The 24,143-nt window shown below is 37.3% G+C and overlaps 1 protein-coding gene across 1 annotated transcript; it reads right to left on the bottom strand.

The window, feature by feature from the left end:
* Positions 1-815: 815 nt before the first annotated feature.
* Positions 816-23,629, bottom strand: LOC121862430 (translation initiation factor eIF-2B subunit delta-like). Its single transcript, XM_042360725.1, has 8 exons — positions 23,559-23,629; positions 20,311-20,348; positions 10,740-12,374; positions 9,583-9,770; positions 9,226-9,405; positions 6,638-6,815; positions 4,465-4,645; positions 816-2,953 (listed from the first exon to the last, which is right to left on the bottom strand). Exons 2-8 carry the CDS (start codon positions 20,320-20,322, stop codon positions 2,736-2,738), a joined length of 2,592 nt encoding a protein of 863 aa, XP_042216659.1. The 5' UTR covers positions 20,323-20,348; positions 23,559-23,629; the 3' UTR covers positions 816-2,735.
* Positions 23,630-24,143: the final 514 nt, after the last annotated feature.

Raw genomic sequence — 24,143 nt, 5'->3', positions numbered from 1 at the left:
AAAGGTTACTTCTACTGTACAATCAAAGACATAAGTCATGTCGCGGTTTTATCTGAAGATTAAATATAACCCGTGAAACATTATGAGAGGCCCCTACCACAAGGCAAAGTGCACCAAAAGTTAAGCATATGTTTTCACCAAATTTCATAACATGAATTTTGTCTTTTATTGTACATTAAATAACATTAATTAAAACATACATATTTTTTTCTCATTAATTTCACTACAGCAACAACCAGGGTCTTATTTTCTTCAGTCTCAGATGAAGTACTGTCATTATGGGAGTAAGCAATGACAACAATAATGGCGTCCCATCTCCTCTTGTGTGACCATATTATTATTCATTTATAAAAAAGATGCATTCATAAACATTATTTAAAGAATATAGTTTGCATTTTTCATTAATTGTATTGTTTTGGGGGAAAAGAGGGTAAAAAGCCAAACAGAAGTGATGAAAAGGTCACACTTGGGAACGCATCTCATTATTATTGCTTTATTTTAATGGTAATTAATGATTCATGATACGATGATTCACCTTACACTGCAATATTGGAGGAAACATTACCATCGTTATTCAGGGCTCCACTGTATACTGTACTGTACAGTATACTGCATGTTAAAAGTGAACTGATGTTTTAAGACATGTTGTAATATATCAAACCCTCATTAACACTTTTGAGATTTAACTCTCATTTTGTGATACATTACAGTACAATCTTGGAACTCGGCAATGGTTCAGTGCAAACGTACAGTAGCTACATGAGTACTGGCAAGGCAAATCTAGATCTAGGATGTGTAAAAGAAAAATTCAACAGTCAGAGGGGATGTTTGTCTTAATGTCTAATAATCGTTACACTCAAAGATTTTCATCATTTACCGAACTATTCCAATTATTTCTGATAAAATAAATACCAACACCACAAATAAGCTAAGTTTGAAGCTCTAGAAACTGACCTTTAGTACTGTCTTAAACCATGAAGCTGAACAGATACTTTTTAATCACAACATTTAATAAAAAATAAATAAATAAATAAATAAATAATCAAAAATATTCTTGTTAATCCATTTGACCTCAAAACATATACCATCTATAGTCATGTTTTACTACAACTGTGAATTTAAAAAGTATCCATATCTTGCATGATACCTGAAGTAATGCTATTACAAAGACATTTGGAAAATAGTAAATATGCCTAAATCTTTAAATATTACAAGATGTTCCTTTATACAAAATAAAAATGCCTATCAACTATCTGTAACTGCTTTTCACGGAGACATTTTAATGAGCAAAATTTATTGTACAGACCAGCATCCTAATTTACCTTGGGAAACAATAAACTCAACTAATGTTGAATGTAGTACATTGGTTAACACTTTATTCATCTGTATGAATAAGTGCAAGAGTACTAATGCTTATTCTGTATGTACTGTATACATTCCATGGGATGCTATGGGGCAGTTTAGTGCTATACAGTAGTTCCCCAAACAATTGTGATTATTCATATACCGATGATTTGAACCATCCCTGAGACATTATACTGAACCTTAATTTCAATCACACAAGAACTTCCACCCTTTGGCCTCATGAATTGTGGCCTGTGTCAAAAGTACAAGAATGGATACTATCAGTGAGTGTTTGCAGCACTTCCCTCCGGTCACATGGGCATTTTGCAATTATCACATGCAGTCAGTGTCTTCATATTTTTCAACAAAAGAAACTTGCATTCTTGTGTAAAATGTTACTTCAGTATCTCCTAGCTTGACTGCTTTTTATTAAGGTTTACAGTTTAAGTAAAGCTGTTTATAAAATCATTTTTGGGTGTTGTAACAAACACTTCTGAGCCAACTTTGATCCACCGTTAACCCGGTGTAGGACGGGTTTCTCTCAGCTGAATAAAATACCTAAGTGTGCCGCTGCATTACAAAGGGTTAATTGAGATTGGCCCGACCAAATCTATCTTGAACCCTTCATTGATGCGGTCTTCCCTGCTGTTAATAGTAGTAGTCCAGTAGAATGACAAAATGGACTGATCCAAGTTGTCAAGTAACCAGTTTGTTAAAGTGAAATATCAGCATCAGTTACCCATGTGAGAATAAGCTAGACCAAAAGTACTTTAACAATGGCAGGAATTTCTGGACATCCTCAAGAGAAAAAACTGTGACTAAGTTTCATGATTTTAAGATTATGGTTTCCCAAGGCTTTACGATACAAATATATTATTGCAAAAGGGGCATTTCTGTCAAATAAACCACTTGTTTTAGGTTTTCAGTACCATCTGTCTATTTTGAGAATGATAGTCAGTATATTAATGGCATTATCATTAACAATCAGTGGGTTAATTTTGGATCACGAGCATGATTTTGTAGCCTGTCTCCACCTCAGCTACAGTCAACTTTTTACTAGCTTTCAATTTATCCTCCTATCTGTTCCTCAGCCAATAAGATTTAACATTTATTTATTTAAATCATTCAAATTACACAGGTGTGATTGAAATGTGTATGTCTCCAGAACTGTTGGAAGGCTTCATGCCATTATCTCTGCCAGTTTCACCCTCAAAATGCACACCTGTGCACAGCATTTGTTAAATTCTAAAATAATACGGTAATTAAAAAAGGCAGCCTGATATAGTGGATGACACTATCCTCATGAATTGAATAAACAATAAGAAACTGGTCACTATCCAACAATCAATCCTGACTTTTTTTCATTTTTTAAAAGCACCAAAATACTAATATTAATCTTGCCCAAGGATATCAGCATAGTTACGACGGATAATCACAGGTACAGCAGATGTTGGCAAAACACTTTGCTCTGTTACAAGAGCTGTTACCAGACAGGCTGGAGTCACATCATAGACAAGGCTCACTACATTCAATTTCTGCATTTGTCGCCAATCAACAAGAAGACCACAGTAATCTCTTGATGGACAGAAGACTACACGATCTGCATCTCCTAGGGGTGGGGGATTAATATTAAAATGATGAATCATGTTAAAAAATTCACATTTGTGGCTTGCTAAGAAACACTTTGCAATCCTTAAGAGACACTATCCAGCCAACCTAGCAATACATACTCATTTGAAAAAGATTCAAAACTGGAGGTATGTGTTATGCCCACTTCAGGGCTAAGACTTCCAAAACTTTAATAAATTCAAAACCCATAACACTAATGACCCATCTAAAGTAACCCAAGTGATTGCAAACTCTAATCCTCTGACAACTCTCAGAGACAAGAAGTTACTTGGGGATGTGGGTTAGGTCTGGGTCTCATTTGTATTCTTAGTGAGCCACAAGAGACTTAAGCAAGCTCAATTCACTCTTTCTGCCTCATGGTCCAAGGAAGGAGAACATTGGTTGAAGGAAGCACAGCTATAAAAGTTTAACTTAAACTATATCAAAACACAATTCAGTTATTATGTACTAATAATTAGCTAAGCTTACTCTTACAATAATTCCTAAACAAAAGGAAGACCACCAACACATACTGTGATGGAATTACTTTCAATCATTTCCCCCCAAACCTGTACAGGCAGAAGACTTCTTTGACTACCATAACTTCTTACCTAATCCTGAGGCTCCAAATATTGATAAAAGCTAAACAAGAAGCATATCCTAACAGATCCATAAGCATCTACAACAGCATTTACCTCATTTCTTTGGAGTTTGTTTGTAAGACTACTTAAAATTATAATTTTATTATAAAAAATATCATTTAGAGTAAATGTAAAGTACTAAATAAGTATGACCTGTAATAAAAGGAATTGTCTAATTAGCCAGGAGTTCTCGGTAGGACAGACTGAAGGCTACGTAGCAGGGAGGTTAAGTTAGATTGGAAAAATCATGTATTTTGATATACAGTATGAGAGGAGCTAGGTTTACACGAGTATAGTCAGTGCCAGCCTGTGTCTGCTATCCTCACATTTCACAAGTACCAAGCTTATCTTACCTAAGTGCAGTACAGTATTACCAAAAATTTTAAAAAGTTACCCAACAATAATTTAGAAGAGGTGTGCGGGTTAAGGAGCAGAATTGCTGTATTTTATGGCATATATGATGCACTTTTATCTGAAAATGGCAAAAATAAAATAAGCCTGCATACGGTAATGTGTTGTCTAATGGTAGACCCTGCTGCCATATGGCATCACAAAAATTGTGACCAAGTCCCAGGTTGCTGATCTGACTTTCTGCCTCATTTACACACAATTGCAGGGTCTCAATTGTTAAAGACTTACTGCATGATATTCCATATTAGTAGGAGTAAACAATAAATCTTAAATCCACTAAAACGAAAAGAAATAATGCTTAATATTCCCTATTGAAATACCATAAAATACAGTAATTCATGACACATTAAACAAATAACAATATCTCCGGTAGCCGAATCCCTCAAACCCGGACCTCTCCGATAACCGGAACTGAAATTTTCTTGGAAAATTGTTCCCAAAGCCGGAAGTTTCCACTCACCTAATTCATTAACCACCAGTGAGTCAGTCAGGTCATTATTGCAGAACTTATATGTGTGACAGAGCACAATAAAAGGTGTGTCATGAGTGACTGCAGCGAGGGCGAGGCTGGCAGTTCCACACATTCCTTGTACGGCTCCATTCATCATCACTGCTTCAGCTTCTACCACCACTTTCGTTACCTAAACAGATTTTTTTATTTGTAATGTAAGAATTAGGAACATCTTAAAATGCTAATGAAAAACTCCATCTCTCAACATGTATAGTACCCATGTTGCCTCATTCCACCCAGGTACAGTACTTTCAGGAAGCCGCTTCAATAAATTAACCTCAAAGGCTGCCCAAAGCAATGGCACTATAACCCTTCCTGTCACCTTACAGTACAGTATGCTGGTTACCTTCTCATCTCTTTTAACTTTACCCTTAAAATGGCTCTTTTCAAGTCTTAGTTACCAGTATCTTATAAACTTCAACCAACTTTTTTTTTACTTCTGTCATTCTTTTTTACTTTTGTAACTGTTCCACATTTATATATTTTACTACCTATCTTGTATTATTATCATGTCTTCTCCTCAGTAGTATTTATCAGCCTTATCTTTGAAATGTTTGACTCTTTTATATTTTTTTCAGTCCAATAGTTACATTTCTTTCTTATTTTCATTTATCACATATTTTCTGCCTCCATTATGCTCTCTTTGGAATCCACTACATACCAATAGCCTCCAAGTCTCATCAGACCTTCTGCACTCAAGTCAGTATTTCTCACCTTTTATAGTGATACTTAATATCCAGATTTCTCAGCTTCTCTCCATCCATCCTCATTTCCCTTTTATCTAATCCTTTTGGATAATATATAAACTGAATTAATTTCCAACTTTACTAATACAGCACAGTAGCCAAAATTCGGCAGTACAGAATAAACCCCTCCAAAAAGTCTTGTTTATTTGTTCCCCTTTAGTTACCTACACTAATACACACACACAAGATTTATTTACCAACCTCTCTTTGTACATCAATTAAAATTTTCTATGTTTATACTTACAGCCAGCACTCACCATCCTCCCCTGATACCTGTCACTCTCATGCTTGTTCCAACCAAAATTGCCTTCCTTCCTTCATCAAAGTCTTCTATACAATATAGTATTCATATATTACACTATGTACCCAAATTTTCTTACTTCTTTATCTTATTTACCTTATTCATGGAAGTATAAGAATAAATCAAGACATATTCATCTATAAAATTTAAAATTTCTTAATTTACACATACTGCCCTGCCACACAAGTGTGAGTCTTGGTGAAGTCTTAAGTACCATTCTTTGTGCCCTACCTCTATACTCCCCTTCTATATCTGCCTATCTAAGCCCTTCCCTTTCTTATTTTCTTGTTTGTTTCTATTTTTCTAAAGTCTTGTAACAGAGAAGTGCATTTTTAATTCAAGAAACATCCAATAATTTTAATCAAATTAATAGTCTACTAATTCATTCCCTCCTTCTCATACAGCCCAAAACCTTTTTTGACAATATTGTGTCTTCCATCATCACCATCAACAAATAGCTGCCATTGGTGGTCCACTTTAACCAAGTGACACAGTACAGTACAACCATCAATATCATTACATGTACACATAAATCAGTCAGACCGGTTTAACAAAAATATAACTTGAGAATAAAACTTTAATCCAGTTTTTGTACAAAATTTCCCTCAAGTTATCTATATAGCACAGGGGGCCCCCCAAGTTCACGGAATTTTATTTCACGGTCCTCAATTATTCGCGGATGACACCCTGAATGTACCCAAGAATGTCTGTGGGTAGTTTTAAAGTTGCCGGCATTTTTGTGGCTGGGACAGAGAGCCATTCGTTCTAGAGACAGTAATTTCCTTTACCTGTATTATATATATGTGCATGTGTAGACACACACACACATACAGAAAACAGGTAAAAGAAATAATTGTCCTAAGGGCAAACACATAAAGGGAATATATGTACACAAGTAAAAATGTAACCCCGCCCCCCCCTCCTCGCAAATGCTATTCAAGGATTTGGCAATTCGCCTTCATTTTGAGAGCCTAACCCCCACGAATTTGGGGGGTTCCCTGTATGTATTATTTGTACTGTAAGAGGAAGATCATGTTGCCAGAAATGAAGGTCTCACATTATAAGTCACACTCACCTTGTGCATTATGTGTGTAACATCTGTGATGAGTCTGTAATAGGTTGTAACTCCCAAAGCTGAGAGTATCTTGACCATGGCAGCACCAGAAGGAGGGTATGGAGTGTCTGCCACAACAACACTAACTCTACGGCCCACATTACATGCAGCTTCAACCACCTCAATCACCAGGGCAGAACTAAGAACAAAAAATGTAATGGTTGGTTTTAGATGAATTGCTTTAATACACTGAGTAAGTAATCAACCACTGTATACTGAAGCAAAAATTCACATGACAGGAATTGGCTTCATTAATCTCAAACCATGTACAGTACAGCAAAAGAAAACTGTAATACCCCATTTTCATTATTTTTCTTACTAGCTTTTGTATAATATGGACACGAAGTAGTACCTTAAGCTGTGTATTCTTATATTACTCTATTAATTATGTATAGTAAAGTATTACAAAACATGTGTTAATCCTATGTAATATTTCCATTTATTATGCACCATGTTATGTATGTGAATTATCATATTTACATATTATGTATTCAGCTTGTGAATGCTGGCATCTGTACATGCCAGCACGGAGTGATACAGAGAGTTGAGATCACTAGTCCTTATGGTGTGGAACCCTACGTCTATTTGTTTCCTCTGCATATCTCCCGTACGAGAATAAGAACCTATATTCAAGATAACAAGTGTTTGTGTATACCCTCAGTAGTGTAGAACATTTTGGGGGTACCAAAGACAAACATAGATGGCGCAGTGAGATTTCTCAGTGAGATACAGAGTGAACTTAGCCTTCCCGCCGGACTGTGTTAATGGAATCTCGTCTTCAGCTTCGCCAAGGATTTACAGCCAGACTACAAGCCTCAGGACTTACAGCGTTGTGAAGTGCTATGCTGTGTACAGTGCTGTGCTGTGAAGTGAAGTGTTCTGTGAAGTGCTGTGTTGTGTATTTTATATCAGAATTGTCTGTGCAAACTGCAGTCAGATGACTGAGGGAGCGGCCCAGCAGTACGTCCCCTCCCGCCTATGGTCATTGGGTAACTGAGCAGCGCGTTGCGGAATAAGAACCTATTTTCAAGATAACAAGTGTTTGTGTATACCCTCAGTAGTGTAGAACATTTTGGGGGTATCAAAGACAAACATAGAGCTTTAATCAAACTCACACGTGAAAGCATTACCCTTTAGAGCAGTGGTTCCCAACCCCTTTTGGCTGTGACCCTAAATTTCCCAACAATACGGCATATAATATATTACTGTATACAGCTTTAATGTTAAGTAAAAATTTGTTTGACTATGATAAGTACTATATTTTTCAAATTGTCTGAAGGCCCCTCGCGACCCTACTGAGGACACCCCGCGACCCTGATTTGGGTCGCGACCTGAGATTGACAACAGCTGCTTTAGAGTGAAAGAAGGTTAAATTAGAGTTTTATTTTCTGTACAGTATATGTCTAATGATAGAACATCAGTCCCAATGACTTGACCTGAGTAACTTGAATTCTCCATTCAACTAATGGCTTACAACATACAGTATTTGCTATATAAATACTATTATCCATTCAGTAATGAATATATTTTTCCTTGAACCCCAAAATCTTTAAAAAAAGTCTTACCAAAACAAATTGCCTGGAAAAATAAGCAATACTTGACATGTCTTCTGGCAGTACAGTAGTTGTGTCCAGAGATACAACAGAAGGTAAAGATTTTTAAAAACTATTATGTTAACTTTTTTGTTTGAGTTATGTGGCATATATTTTATTTTATTCAATATTATGAACTAGAAAAATTCATAAGAAAAAATTCACTTATTCAATAAATATTTTCCCTCATAAGAACTTCAACACCTACTAACATTAACACACTTTCCTGAGAAGCTGTTTTTCACTTAATGTTCTTTGTTATTTTATACATGATTATACATTATATTATTATTTACATACATCATTGGCATGTGTGATAGCTTGGCTAATTTGATTCACTTTTTCCATCATAACATTTGAATTTTGTGTCAAGGGATTTCGCTTTAATTATACATATAAAATACAGAAATTTAAACAGTAAAAGAAATTGTTGTTACAAACCCCTTCAATCAAGGGCTTCTGGGAACATATAAAATTTAGAATTTGATGGCTAAGCAGAGGGAGAAGGTGAAACTAAATCTTTGACACTAATACTGCAGTTCAAGCCACCCAACTGTTTTGTCCTTTTAGTTCCCTTTCCCAAACAACCTAAGATAGTGGACAAGTAGTAAGAAAGAGAAACACACAGCTTCAAATATTTCAATCCTGTTCAAATATGTCCAACAGGGCTGGATAAACTTCCAACCACTGGTAGTAGTTACAGATGATTAGTATTGACACGATGGTCAGCCTAAAAATTTCAGGTGCGTTTTGCATAAAATAAATTTTCTTTTCTCTTAGTTGGAAAACAAAGTTCAATAATGCCACCAGCCTCTGAAAGATACACCCACTAAATCCCCCATCCACTCATACAGACAGCATCTTCAGAGCACAAGTGATGCTTTCATATATAATTTCTTTCATGAAGACAGAATTCATCATAATTACTGTATACGAAAGAGAAGGATGATTACTTACTACCCAAAGGTGAGTATAACATCTCCATCCTGGATAAGCATGGCAGCATGTGAGGCTATAGTACTGCTGCCCAGGTTAATGTTATCTTGCACATATTCATCTATGGCTGTTCGCAGTTCATCCTTGGCTTGTGCTTCAGGCATGTTGGGCTCAATGCTGTTGATCTTATGCTTTAAAAATCTGAAATTCACAAACACAAAATTTATGCAATTTTGGAAATTCTTGTGAAGAGTACTGTACTGTACCATGCTCACAAAGAGTGGTACTGTACCTTCCCCTCTGCCAGTATACAAGGTCTCTAGGGTTATGTTAATGAACTTAAACTTATCATTATATCATATTACCAAAATATCTCACCGTATGGCATTGTCCATAGCAATGGCTTGAGGTCGACAACCATTAAGGAATGCCACATTTGGGAGCAGTTTTTCGGCCAAATCTCTGGAAAGATCACATGACTCTGGTGTTCGATAATCGTGAATAAATTGTTTAAGAGCCGCCAGTGTAGAAACAACTCTAGCTGTTGATCCATCCACAATACGATCCTATGAAAATTAAAAATTTTTAGTAAGGGGTCAAAAAATATATAAGTGATGGCCCAACATACAGAGCAGACCCCATGGATATACTGGCAAGCTATGATCTCTTCACATGCTGGAGACTTTAATCTATTTACAACATTACCTAATGTACTTTATTCTAACAAAAATATTATCAAATTTTGTTCTTCAAGTGATATTAAAATGCTGCTCAATACAGGAGCGGTACATTTGACTGAGAGAAAGATTACTAGACACATTCAAATTGGGGAAAATGTTATGAAAACTGAATTCCTATATAAAAAAAAGAAAAAAAAGAAAGATCATTCATTTGTTTCCCTAATTCTTTAATGTATTATCCAATAAATATGAGTTGTATAGAAAGGTCTTGTACACAAGACAAAGTATGAACTACTATAAGGTATCCCTTGCTATATGAATAGGTTAGGTTCCTTGAAAACCCTTCGTTAAGTGAATGTTCAATTATTGAATAACATTCTGTATGGGAAAAAATTGGGCTTGGTTCCCCAATGACAAAAAGATCCCAATATAACACCCAAAAAAATGAAATAGATTCACAAACAACAACAAATCCACATAACTACTGTAATTTAGAGCCCAACACATTACAAATTAATAGAATATAAATTTGGTACATTACGTTAAGGGACTATATTTGTGTAGGTGAGAACAGCTTTCATATAAAGTAGTGAGAAAGAGGTGTAAGAATAGAACATTTGTACAGTATAAGCAAATACTCAAGAGTGAACATTTGTATAGAGAGAGATACCTGTATTACTGCACGATTAGATCACAGTGACTGCTCAAATGCTAAGCTTCAACTAAATTACACTTCAACAAATATTGGAGTTGAGAAATATGGTTAAGATACCAGGGTTAAGATGGCCAATATATGAATTAAAAAGAAATTACATATAAAGTATACCAGTATATACTTTATATAAGATAAATTACCTTCATCTTTAAGCCAAGAGTTCTGACAGCTGGATGGATGGTGTCACAATTGACAGGTAATAAGGGGGGCTGGGAGGAGTATGGAGTGAGGTGACCCAATAAAGGAATCCTACGGTCAGACGGTCCCTTACTGAAACTCTTTCTGTCTTTTAATCGCCTCAAACCTTCACCTTCAAGTTTCTTCTTCTTCTGGGGTAGTCTTATTTTATTGTTACTAGGGTGAGCCTCTTCCTGCCCCTTCTGCTGTTTTTCTGCTTCTTGTTTGGCTTTGGCTGCTAGCTTTGCCTGTCTCTGGGCCTCCTGCTTTTCACGTCTCTCTCTCTTCAAATCCGCTTTGGACTTGCCAGCTGCATCACTCTGATCAGTTCCCTCAAGTGCTACAGATAACTTAGTATGTTGCTGGAGTTGCCCCTGTTGGTCTCCAGGCTGTATCTGCTGAGTGTTGGTAGCCATTGACATTACCTTCTCTTCTTGAGATTCCTTTTTCTTGTTCTCTACGTTAATATTTTTATAATTCTCCTTATCATTTTCACTTTTAGCTTTTTCTCCACCTTTTTTCTTTGCCTTTTTTGCTTCTTTTCGACCTTTTCTCTCACACTCTATTTCCTCCTTTGTCTTTTCTCCTTTATGCTGTGATGTAGTAGTGGGGGGAGAGTCTGTGGTTGAGGGGGGTACCTTCACTGGTGGTGGTCCTGTAATAGTTTGGCTAGTTTGTGCAACTGGTAATTTTATTGTGTTATTACTCATAGCCTCTTTACCACTGTGCTGAATGACAATATTCTCCAAAAGATTACATAAATTATCTAATTTATTTGTTTCAGACATGATGATGCCTTTATCTCCTTCAGATTTTAATGTGATAAAATTGGCATCAGATGTTCCTTTTGTCAATGATGTGCTTTGCTCTTTCACATCTGACAGTGAATTAGCCTTTTCCACACCAACAACTGGTATGAATGATGACAGTGTTTCTAATGTCAACAGTTGTGATGTAGTAATGGGAGGCAAAATGCAGTCCTGTGCAGGTGTTGGTTGTGGTGAGTTAGGTTTCCTGTGTGACTGCTGATTTTTGGAAGATCCCACTTTGGTTTGTTGTTGTTGTGGTGGTAACTCTAATGGTGCATCAGCCTCTAAAGTTATAACATTCTCTGATGCTTCTGGTGGTAAGCCTAACTTTGGAGGACTTGAGAATTTTGTATTTGGTGACTTGGGTTTTGGTGAGTCTGCTTTTGCTGATCCTAGTTTGGAAACTGGTCCATTTAATGGTGACTTTTTTGTCAACACCACATTTGAAGTGCCACCTTTTGGTGTCTCTGGTTGTTGGGGTCCAGTGGCGCACACCCCTGGCTGTGGCTGCCCTGTTTTCACTAATCTAGCACTGAGGGCTGATCTCTGGGGAGTTCTTTTTTTTGGTGATAAAGATTGTGGACTCCCTTTTTCTGGTGTGTTTGGTTGCTGGTGGCCTGCTACAAGGGGCACTGGTTTTGGCACTTCAACTTCTGAAGGCACTGACACAGGTCCTCCTCCCTGTAATGGCTCTCCTGGGATCCTCCCTGGACTAGGAGATGCACATGCCCCAGACTGAGACGTCCTCTTTTTGGATCGTTTTCTGGGTTTCCTACGTTTGGATCCTTCCTGTAAAATAGAAACTGTCAGTGTCAAATCATCTACAAAAAGATCATAACCAATTTTTTAATTAAATAATGATAAATAGGCAAGAAAAATCAGGCTACTTAAAAAAAAAAGCATAACTACCAATATAAAAATATAAAACAGCTACTAAATGAAATCTCATTTCACAGCAGACAGGAGACGGCTCGTGATTTGTGAGATTCCTCCACTATGGCAGATCCTGCCTGTCTTGTATTCTTGAGGCCAATACACTGCCCTGCTGGATCATTCCTGCTGCAATAATAGTTACTAACACAGTCAAACCAGGATTAAAAAGGTGGGGCCTCAACCCTCACCAGGTGCTGGAGTTACTTTACAAGCCAGCAAGCCATCAGGGATGATGATCCCCGGAGCCAGTTCACTTGACATGAGCCGATCAGTCACCAACTTAATTTATGAACTTCAATCCTGACATTTTCTTACCAATAAGGAGACCTAATATGGGATCCCAAGTCATGTATGAAGAGAACCAAACAATAAACTCCAACTCAGGACTGTTATCACACCTCAAGAAAAATAAAGAAAACTCGAGCTATAAGAGCTTCAGTCTGATGAAGATTCACCGCCCAGGAGGGTCAAAGTCCTCACTCAAGTAGAAAGACAGTTTTCTGGGAAGGTCTTTAAAAGTACACAGAGTCTCCACATTGAGATGAATCAACTTTGAGGCCTTACAAATTTCTATGTACAGCCACTCCTCGACTTACGACGGGGTTAGGGACCCCAATCCAGGTCGTAAGTCGAATGACGTATTGTAACATGTACTATATAAGAGTGTACATGTACGGAGGGAGTTCATTGGAGGACTCGCTATTCAAATAAAAGTATCTGAAGGCGGACTACGCGGGGAAACCTGAACTCTGAAGGTGAGTGAGAGTGGCAGCCTCACAGACATCAAACACTGGGAAATACTCCAAGGCAACCAAGCAGATAGAAAAGGAAACCTCATCAGCTACTTCCAAAAAAAAGGTAAGAGAGTGAAGGGAGGACATAGTGTAAATATTAGTGAAGGGAAGATGAGAGGACAAAATACCTCCAATCATACAACTTACCAGTAACTCCCCTCTTCCCTCATTACAGTACAAGAACCTGATACAACAGACACCCAACATCAGTGCGGGGATGAAAGGTCATGGCGACAGCAACCAAAGAGTTCCCAAGGACACACTAAGGATTCATAATATTCCCGAGAACGTACCCAATACGGATCAGAGCGGACGGGAAGAACCCGAAAAAGACAATAACAAAATGGATCGAGGAAATGGAGCCGAGGAAGGAATTCCTAATGAACTGGAATCCAGAAGTGATCCTCTACCAAAGCCAAGAGAAGACAATGGCCTACTGCCTACACCTAGTGAATGTGAGCAGCAAACAAACGAGGGAAGAATTGTATCAAGTACTAGCAGAAAACAAGAGGATATTCCCAATACAGGGACAAATACACAACCACCCAGCCAAGAAGAAGCCCACTATCATGGTAAATATAAAGAATGGCAAAGGAGGTCTGAAAGCACTACTGACGGGGTACTAAAAGGAACAAGAATACTACCTGACGGAGGAATCGGATCCATTCTCGAATTTGATGAAGATACAAGAATGAAGTATCACGATATTTACACCAGAGAAAGAGGAGGACAACAAGCTAGTACTAGCAGCGGAACACCAAGAGGAACAACAGAACTAAAGAAAAAGAGAAGCAGAGACAGAAATGGAGGAGATACTACAAGATGCACAAGACGTAGACTGGACTTTGATGATGGACCAGAGGCACACGAAAAGGGAGGAACTTCCAACACTACTGAAAAGCCTACCAGCGAAGAGGACGAAATGGACACGGGGGGACTGGAAGAGAGTGAAGATGATCAACAAATGGAAGAAAGGAAGTACTACACCTTCATCACAAGAGTCAAACTAACACTAACAAGAAAAGGAAAAACACCAAACTTCACCTGTACGGATCACGGTGACCACTGACACATCACCTTCAAAAGCACAAAGAACAACGTTGCAAGAAAAAGAAGAAATATCTGCACCTATCTGGAGCTTAGAGGCCATGCCAGCGACGAAGCAGCAGCATCAAAAATACTTATTCGACTATTCTCCAGGTGGATACAGTATCTTATCCGCTACTGAATAGAACGACTTCAGTATTTTGGTACCGTTGGTGCTGAAATCAGAAATCTAGTAGCATACTTGAGCGACAACAAAACAGAAAAAGAAATAACAGAGCACTAGGACAAAAAAGAAAGGATACAGAGTTTGACTACATCCATCAAATGATCATAACAAAAAAAAGCCAATACAGTAATAGAACTACTGAAGAAACAAACAGAAGAAGAGTTCAGAACTATGTACAGTACATAGGGAGTACTGTACATACAAACACAAGATAAAGAGTTTACTCCAATATACAAACAAGATGAGTCAAAGAGACAAGAAAATGTCGTCCAAATTCACACAAGAGGTACAAAAACAAATTACTAAATCCATTTTAAATGACCATCCTATAAAAAAGATGTTGCAACTCCCCACAACAAATAGCACTGGTAAGAAATCAAGATAAAATATTAAGCTTTAAAAGCGAAAACACAGGAAAGTTCAAAAGAATTTCCCCATCACACCAACCAAAAAGACAAAGGCTTTTAAAAAGCCACACCTCTAGAGGTCAGAGCCTCAGAGGACTAAAACCTCTCTAATCTGAATTTACTTCAAGATTAATTGCATGAGGCATCCAGACTGCCCTCAGATCTGGAGCCCAAGTTTGTCATGTCAAAAAGTCCTAACTCCTGAAAGCACACATTCTATTTATGTGGCTGAGCCAAGTAATGGGCAAAGCAGTATACTGTACAGTGGTCCCTCGATTAACGAACGGTTCAATTGACGAAATTTCGGTTGACAAATTAGCTCCCATAAGGATTTTCAGTTCCATTAACGAACAAAACTTTGTGCGCATCAGCTGATCGGCTAGTCTGCCAATACAGTAATTGGTTCTATGTTTACATTCGTTTCCAGTGGAGTAAATATCAAGAAAGTTGTGCTCTTGAATATATTTTCATTTTTTATATTAAAATTATTGGTCATTCTGAAATTTAGTTAACATATTAATAATATATACAGAACAGGGAACAGTTTTTGTGTGCCCTTCAGCTGATCGAATCACCCACCAACGCTTCTCAATTCAACTTTGTTTACAGTAAACATCGAATTTGTTGGTCTCTTGAATATTTTTGCATTTTTTATATTAAAATTATTTGTAATTCTGAAATTGAGTTAACATATTGATAATATACAGTGCAGAAATTATTATGAAACATAAAGAAGGCATTAGAACCAATGCACTCTGTAAAGATTATGGCATGTCATTATCAACTGCCTCTACAATCAGCTGTTTGATATGTAAACAAAGCTGCTGGGAATACGACATACACACCTCAAAGTTAGTAAAATACAGTATTCTATTGTTTTTCTATTTATTGTACAGTACAATACAGTACAGTACTGTATTTAGTTTATATTTAATATTTTGTTAATTCTATTACCGGTATACAGTACTTTGTATGTATACTTTTTCTGTGAGTTGGAACCAATTACCCAATATCCCAATTGTGTTCGTTAATCGAGGGACCACTGTACCGTACAGTGTATGAGGAGAGGTAGGAAAGTCAATCAAGCAGCTGAGAGGCTCAGACAGGTCATGTCATGGCTACTGAGCCTCTAGGCTCCAGTAGCCCCCAGTTTGCTCGTGTCCAGTCTACAGAGTGTTTATGAAGAAAGAATTCATCCAAATTTTTGTGTTACCCCTGTATAAGGAACAGTACTGTCCTGCTTGTAGTGTGTTATGTACATTCACCACAATACCAAAATTAGGCAGTGGGCAACAACTGAATCAGGGATGGAGCTGGCTTCAATAACCATATATTGGCTGGGAGAGTAGCTGCTAATATAGCAGTTACACTGGGAAGAAAATACTGTACTGTACAGAGTATCTGCCTCCATAATGCAGATAGCAGTCTGGACAAGGAAGGCTCTGCCACTGGGTATGCTGGAAGTAGAATCTCACAAGTTTCTTGTTGAATGACCATAAACAGGCCACAAAAAACTATAATCATAAAAGAGGTAGTAGCTACTTATTACCTATTATTATGATGGTGCCAAGTGGACACCAATAAAATCATTAACTAATTAAAAGTACAGTACAGTATACTGTACTATATAGCACTACATTAGCAGAATGTACAACAAAAATGCCTAAGTGACAACTATGCTAATGATATAAAGCTAAAATGACCAACAGGAATTCATTGACACTATTAACACAACATCTGTACAAGTTTGGCAACAACCAGTTCACAGTACTGTACAGTATATCACCATAATCAGATCTCACAATAATCATTCCTAACACTATCAAAAGCACTGTACAGTACAGTACTGTACTGTATATAGTGCAAACTAAGGCTATAGGAAACAGTCAATGTAAAAAATAAAATAAAATAAAAACACATATACTGTACTGTACACAGTAACTGGGTCAACACATAAAGAACCACAACAAAACAGATAACAATCCCAGATACAGCAGGAAAATATAGAGGAAGAGTAAAGAGTTTACAATTCTGTGCAAAATCCAATGTTGCATTATCAAAGGCTGATCTGTTTAAGAGCTAATCCTCTGTGGTGACAGAAGACCACTAACACCACCAGCAGGTCTTCAAGTTGCCACTTGAAGATAAAATACGAACACCCAACATCAGTGATGGCTACTTGGCAACTAAGGTAACCTCTTATAATGATGATGCAGTATATATATAGAGAGAGAGAGAGCGAACAAAATAAAAAGAGAAAAATGAAAATCATATTAAAATTAATTTTTAAAAATCCAAACAGTAGAGTAAAGCACTGCATCAGCTGATTTCTTATGTTGCAATTGCAATCATCTGGTAAACAGGACGACACCTCTGCCAAGAGTAAGCGAATTACTGTAGTGCTTCAGACATTTATGATGCCTCTTATCAGAGTAAACCTCAAACAGTCTTGGTTGCAACTGAACTTTGAGAAAATAAACTGTATATTGGTGATACCACACACCAACTCAATGTCTTTTTTCTGATGCTTGGTGTCATATCATTAAATAGGCCAAGTCACATCATGGTACAGTACAGCATTAATACATATCAACAAGTGATTTCAAATTCAACATTTTAAATCATCAAGACTTCACATGGAGAACAGATCAGTGAAATGGTTCAAATGAAGAGTCAAGAATCAGTACAGTATGCAAATACGGAGAGAAACAGACAACTGGCCCCGAAATCCTTTTTTCTGGTGGAGTCAGTACCCAGGCAGCTCTAGTATAGAGCCCCGGAGTTCTAGGACAACCCCCTAATGTAAGCCTGGGTTAATCTGTTGGGACATACCAATCATCCTTCTCTACCTCTTTCACAGTTTGCCCTAACCCCTTGTATACAGGTTACCCTTTGGGTTGAATAAAATTGTCAGGCATTAACAAGATAAAATATCAAAAGTGACGTCCCTGTTGTGAAGAGGTTAAATGAGAGGAACTTGGTGGTTCTTTTAGTGCCATGACTGCTCCATCAGCACTCACCACCCCAAGGCTATTGTTTGACTTATTTAGTTCCATGGCTTATCTACCATGGGAGGGAGGAAGGTTTCTGGCCTGTCTGGCAACAGGCTCCACGAGAAAAGGCATTTCAGGATTCTGTTGAAATCGTCTCCAAAAAGTAAACATAACATGCAGGTTAGAAATAAAGACAAAAACTAAGGATTACAAAGTCTAAATAAGGAAACTACAGGTATGAGGATTCCATTTCACTAACAGTAAGCTATCCACCACTATCAAAAGGGACATTAACCTACCTGCTTGACACACCAGAGAAACTAAGTGCCCCTAGAAAATCAAAGCCTGAAAATGATAATATAAAGATGAGGAGGTTTTTTTTTTTTACTCAACTCCTAACCTAAAACCAGTAAAGGAATAAAAAGAAGTTTTAGTCAAACTTAACCAGGAAAGCATAAAATATCCTACAAGGACAATGTGGATCCCACTGGGGACAATGGACTGTAGTGATGGCCATTGTGACAACTGAAGACTCATTTCCACTGAAAGAATCTCAGCTCTCTTGTCACTTTTACATTATAAATAATGAAATACAGTGGTATAGGGGAATGTTGGTGGTCTGCTGAGGTACTGTACTGTGAAGGATGCAGCCTGGGAGGACAATGATCTCCCTCCTGAGTAATGCTGCCAATCCAGGTATGATCCCTTCTAGGTGCTCACAAAATACTGAGATACTGTATATGGTTACGATAGCAATCAACATAAAAATGACACACTTATACAATAAAATAAAGTATGCACATTTAGATATCCTTTTGTACACTCTAGGACTAAAGTCGTGGACAGTTGCACAGAGCCTACACTACAGTATACTATTTCCACATTAACCTGGCCTGTAAGCCACGCCCCTCGTCTGTAGCTACAAATAGCTGATTGGTTCAGAGAAAATGTTCGTGTAGCTGTCCATTTATTCAAACTAAATATGTTCACAATTAGTAAGCAGATCTAATGTTAAATATTTATAATATCAGAATGCAAATGATTTCAAATTTCCTAACATCCTCTCTGAAGTATTAATGCCTTGAAATCACTTACTGATGTCAAGCCATTAGCATTTCAGAGAGGATGTTAGAAAATTTTGAATGAAGTCTTTTCATTATTTCTAAAATATCAAAATGAAAATTTTGCATTTTGATAGTCCAAATATTTAACATTATTTTAGATAATAACAGATCTGCTTACCAATTGTGAACATATTTAGTTTAAATAAATGGACAGCTACACAAATAATTTCTATGAACCAATCAGCTAGTTTTATAGAAAAGGGGCATGGCTTATGGGCCAGGTTAGCATGGACATACTACAGTGTGCCTCTGGCAGAGAAAAATCATAAGTTAAAACTATACTGTAATATGACAACAATAAAGTAATGAATAAAATAAAATAGTACTTTAAAAATCACATGCAGTTCAGAACAGCCCATCCAAGACAAAATCAGAGTTGTTTCAATTTCAAAACAATCAATATAAAATAAGATTTCCCAAGACTTACTGCAGCAAGAGGACAAAATTATGTCTTTTCCTACACAGTGAGCTGCTACAGGACATAAACAATGCAGTAGTGTGAAGGTTATGTACAGCTGCAAGTTATCCTGTCACAATACATATTCTGCTTAAAAAACAAAAAATTTCACATCGTACTACTTTAACTGTGACCTAAGAAACATCACTATGAAATTAAAAGGTCAAAAATCAAAGGGAGACAATGGGCACCTGGCTGCTGAATCAACAATAAGTATCCCAGTAGAGGTAGAGTAGTGTGTGTCAGCTACACTAAGTCATGTGAGAAGACTCAGGACTTCAGTAACCCACAGGGTGTTCATTTAAATCTTGTCTTAACAGCATTACTCAGGTTAAAGATAATGAAAAATGGTAAGTCTCAAAGTTCTAACACAACTTTGTACTAAGAAACTGCTACACACTACTAATTTATATCATGCATACAGCACATTATCTTTATGATGGGGTAAACCAAATGGAGGTACACTTCACCATTGCTGTACTAGATTTTGCATCTAATATTCAGGTCCTACCATTCATCCAGCTAGATGGTAGGCCAGTTTCTGAAGCTATTTATTCCACATGGACAAATAACAACAAAAAGATTTATTATACTGTACATAAATGTATTAACTGCCAGGAAAACACACTCAACTATCCTAATATAAAGCTTTAAAAATGCAGCCATGTGTTTACAGAGACTGTTAGGGGGTATTTATAGGGGATGGCTTTGGTGGGTTGCAACATCAAGATGTCCCATACTCACAGGGGGAGCCATGTTGCCTACACCTTGTGGTGATGCAGCTGTTGGGTGGAAGAAATCACTATTACTCTAGCTTTTATGACAAATAAATAAGAAGAAAGAGCAAATGGAGAAACAAAGTGATAAAGGTCTATATTTAAAAAGGTATAAAATGAAGACAAATTAAAGAGAACATGATAAAAATAATACTGATCCCGGCATCCCATTTCATAACCCAGCATGGAACATGTGACTCTCGTACAGTCAACAAGTCATAAATTTGACAGCAAAAGACTCCTTAGGACCCCTACCATGTGTGGTTAGAACCAATGACAAAAATATCCCAAACCCAAACTTAACCCAACATGACAAAAGAAACAAAGGAACCTAAAGAACCAAACCTGACTTCATGGTCAAAAAACTAAAAAAAATAAATAAATTGGAAAAAATTACTTAGAGTATTTTTTGCTCTATCTCCCTATACAGTACAGTACTGTATTCAAATCAATATACAGGTAATTCCATGGCTGACCTTTTCTAGATCTTAACCACTTTTACGAGGAATAGCCTACCCTGACACAGGTCATCAACCCACAACGGGGCCTGGGGGTATGAGTAAAAAGAAATTAAAAATAGAAGAGAAAAAGATTAAATTAATCTACACCACGAAGCTTAGAAAACAGCTACCACCAAATTTTTTTTTATTTCATTCATTTTTTCCACATACATTCTTATCATTGCAGTAAATATTTTTAAAGAGATGACAACTTTTTAATTACACTAAGTATTTTTTTTTTATCTTTAAGGTAGTTTTCTCTACCTACAACCATAAATTACCTGTAGTGGGCAGGGGATGAAGGATGAGGAAAATTGTGGGGTAAAACACCGTGAAAACTGATATGCAACTTAAATGACGCCTTTATGTGCTTTGTACATAAAGAAATTAATTATTTACCATTAATACAACTCTGAAATATCTGACGAGTCGCTGCCTGTCATCTGTCTGTTTACAACTGACCCACTAGGTCTGAGCGCATTCTTACGTCCACAAAAAACGTAAATTACATCATGATGCTTCAATAAAGTTGCTTTCATTGGTACCAGATATCATAATAAGTATTTTCTGTTTTATATGGTTAGTAAGTTTCTTTGGTTGGTTAGGTCAGGTTCTGTTAGGTTCTAGTAAATGTTGCCTCTTTTAAAATACTTACTATAGTGATAAGAACATCTGTGGAAAAAATGACCAAAATCAAAGAAATCCTTCGGGCGGTAGTGGTGTTCTCAGATATTACCCGGTATAGTGTCCAAGGTGTAATTCAGACTGTTGGTATCGTCAAGATCGCTACACTTGGTATTGGAGTATAAGATAGACATTTGTGGCTGCTTCGTGTCAGCAACAAGAAAGAGCAATACAGCTAATATTTTGCTCAGTACAGTACCTGCTCCAACACCAACATAAATATCATAACACCATACTAGCAGGAGTGGATCCTGGAATATGAGAAGGAAGGGGGAACATGGCAAGCACAGCAAGCTCATCCAGCTGGGGGTTTTGAAGGGGTGCTGTTACCACTCCCAGAATTTTCTTTTTAAATCTGACCAATATCACAGGCAATTTGAGACCATTATGAAGCCATGCTCACTTGATATTAGGAGATATTCTGAGGTCAATAGTAATTACTTTATACTATACAAAAATGCCTGAGTACAATACTGCATTAAAGAAAAAGTATTGGAATTTTCTGGTGAAAAGGAAGGTCCGGACCCCCAGGACCCACCTGGATCCGCCCTTGACTAGACCCCTTCATCCATCGAGTGGCATCACTTTATCCTCCCCCATCTGTTAATTAAGGGAAGTCTTGGTGGTCAATTTGCAGTAGTGAACCGTTCTTTCTTTGGGTATTAGAAATATGTTTTTTCCTATGGTTTTTGATGAGTTTGAATGGTTTTTGAGGAGTTTGAATGAATTTGAGACCACCCCCCCCCCCCCACAATCTTAAGTGAAGATGGAGAACAAGACCAAAATCCTTCAAAAGTCATCAAAAACCATAGGAAAAAAACATATTTCTAATACCCAAAGAAATATAACCTAACCTAACCTACCGATACACCCGTTTTGTGTAAAAACCACAGAAAATCACCCAAAACTAACCTAACCTAACTTAAATCAGACGATAAGCACACTGATTTTTACAGTTCGGACAACTCTGGTTGTTCTGTAATACACTATGTTTTCTAAAAAATGCAATGGCCTCTGTATTTTTCTGATGGAACTAGGCAATAGACATAAAATAATTGTGTTGACAATGTCCACACAGTTTTTCCACCTGTTCAGCCATACAGTATCTGGTACTGAAATTCAAAATTTCCCTCCCGAGTCCCGACACACCCACACACTGCCCATTGCCCAAGACAAAGACCTCTTATCCAATAATAAGTCGCCCCTCGCCCTGCGCTCCCCAATAATAATGTTACCCTCTACTTCCACTAAACAATAACAACTCCCACGCCCCCCCCCCCACACACACATGCGCTATAAATGAAGAAACGAACAAACAGAGACACGGGAGCACGAACTGAGGGGGGAAAGGGTTTCTCCGCTCCACGTAAACAAGGAATGGGGCCCCCCAGACTTGTGACATACAAATTGTCTAAACATCCGGAAAAACATATTTATAAGTAAAGTTAGGTTACCTAGTGAAAAACACTATGAAAACATATTTTTTTGACACTAACTAACCTAACCTAACTATAAAAAAAAAAAAAGTGATTTGCCCCAAAGATAATGTCAGAATCATCAACAACAGTAAGAATAATAGTGAAAAAATATATTATCACGTGAAAGAAGGTGAAGGTGATTGGTGGATAACGAAAAATAACAGTAATTTCCACTGGTCTCACAAGTGGGTGGTTGGTTACCTAAAGTAATTCACATATAAAAAAAAATATCCACAACTTCATATTCCTGTAATTTCCTCTAGCAACATACTACCGCCTAAAATAATTCTACCCAAGTTCTTCAATAATTTTTTTGTCAGTTCAATACCAATTAGGTGTCTTTAAACATTAACTCACATACGTTACTTGTTAAAGCTGCCCAGTAAAAGCTTGACGGTTTCCTCTCACTATCAAGCTTCAACCAGATAAAATAAATAATATACAGTTACTAACATTCTATAATTACTCTTTCCAATCTAATACAAATACAATGTTTCATCTACTACATCACAAAACAATATTTCTAAAACATCTTCCTAGTTACATCAGCTCACCTAAACATCCATATGTAAGATGTTTACTTGTGTGTCTTTTGTCTTCCTCTAGAGACCGCTGACTCACCCAGGTACAGATATTTGTCATGTGGTCGCTGGGTTAAACAATGATTACTGTCCACTCTATACAATGAATATTATTGGTATTGGTGTATTTTAATAATAATAAGATGAGTTACACAGCTTCGCCCTGGTTGAGACAGAATATGGAGTCTGATTTGTCCCAAGGGCTAAGTCACCCGCACCTCCTTACCAAATTTCAGATTTTTTTTTTAGATTGCCCCCGAGGTTGTTAGTTTATTGGGCACCCTCTTACATCCTGTGTAAGGTGAAGCACAGAAGCGTTTACAGTGCCCATCTGGGAAGCATGCGGAGTTCATGCTTGCCTTTATAACTCATGCATTAAGGGCGTAAAAGCCTAAAGGGTCATGGGTTTTGTCATCAAATTACATAAAGTGACAGAATGATGAGTGTATGGAAATTCCCGGTACAATTTATCTGTTTATGGCAAAGTGTGGCAGGTCCCTAATAATGTCAAGTGCCAGGCCTGTCGCTTGGAGGAGGGATATCTGGTCTGGGAGGGAA

The sequence above is a fragment of the Homarus americanus genome, unplaced genomic scaffold (assembly GCF_018991925.1).
Source record: "Homarus americanus isolate GMGI-L3 unplaced genomic scaffold, GMGI_Hamer_2.0 scaffold31037, whole genome shotgun sequence".
Lineage (NCBI taxonomy): Eukaryota > Metazoa > Arthropoda > Malacostraca > Decapoda > Nephropidae > Homarus > Homarus americanus.
This window is presented reverse-complemented; position numbering and strand designations above follow the sequence as displayed.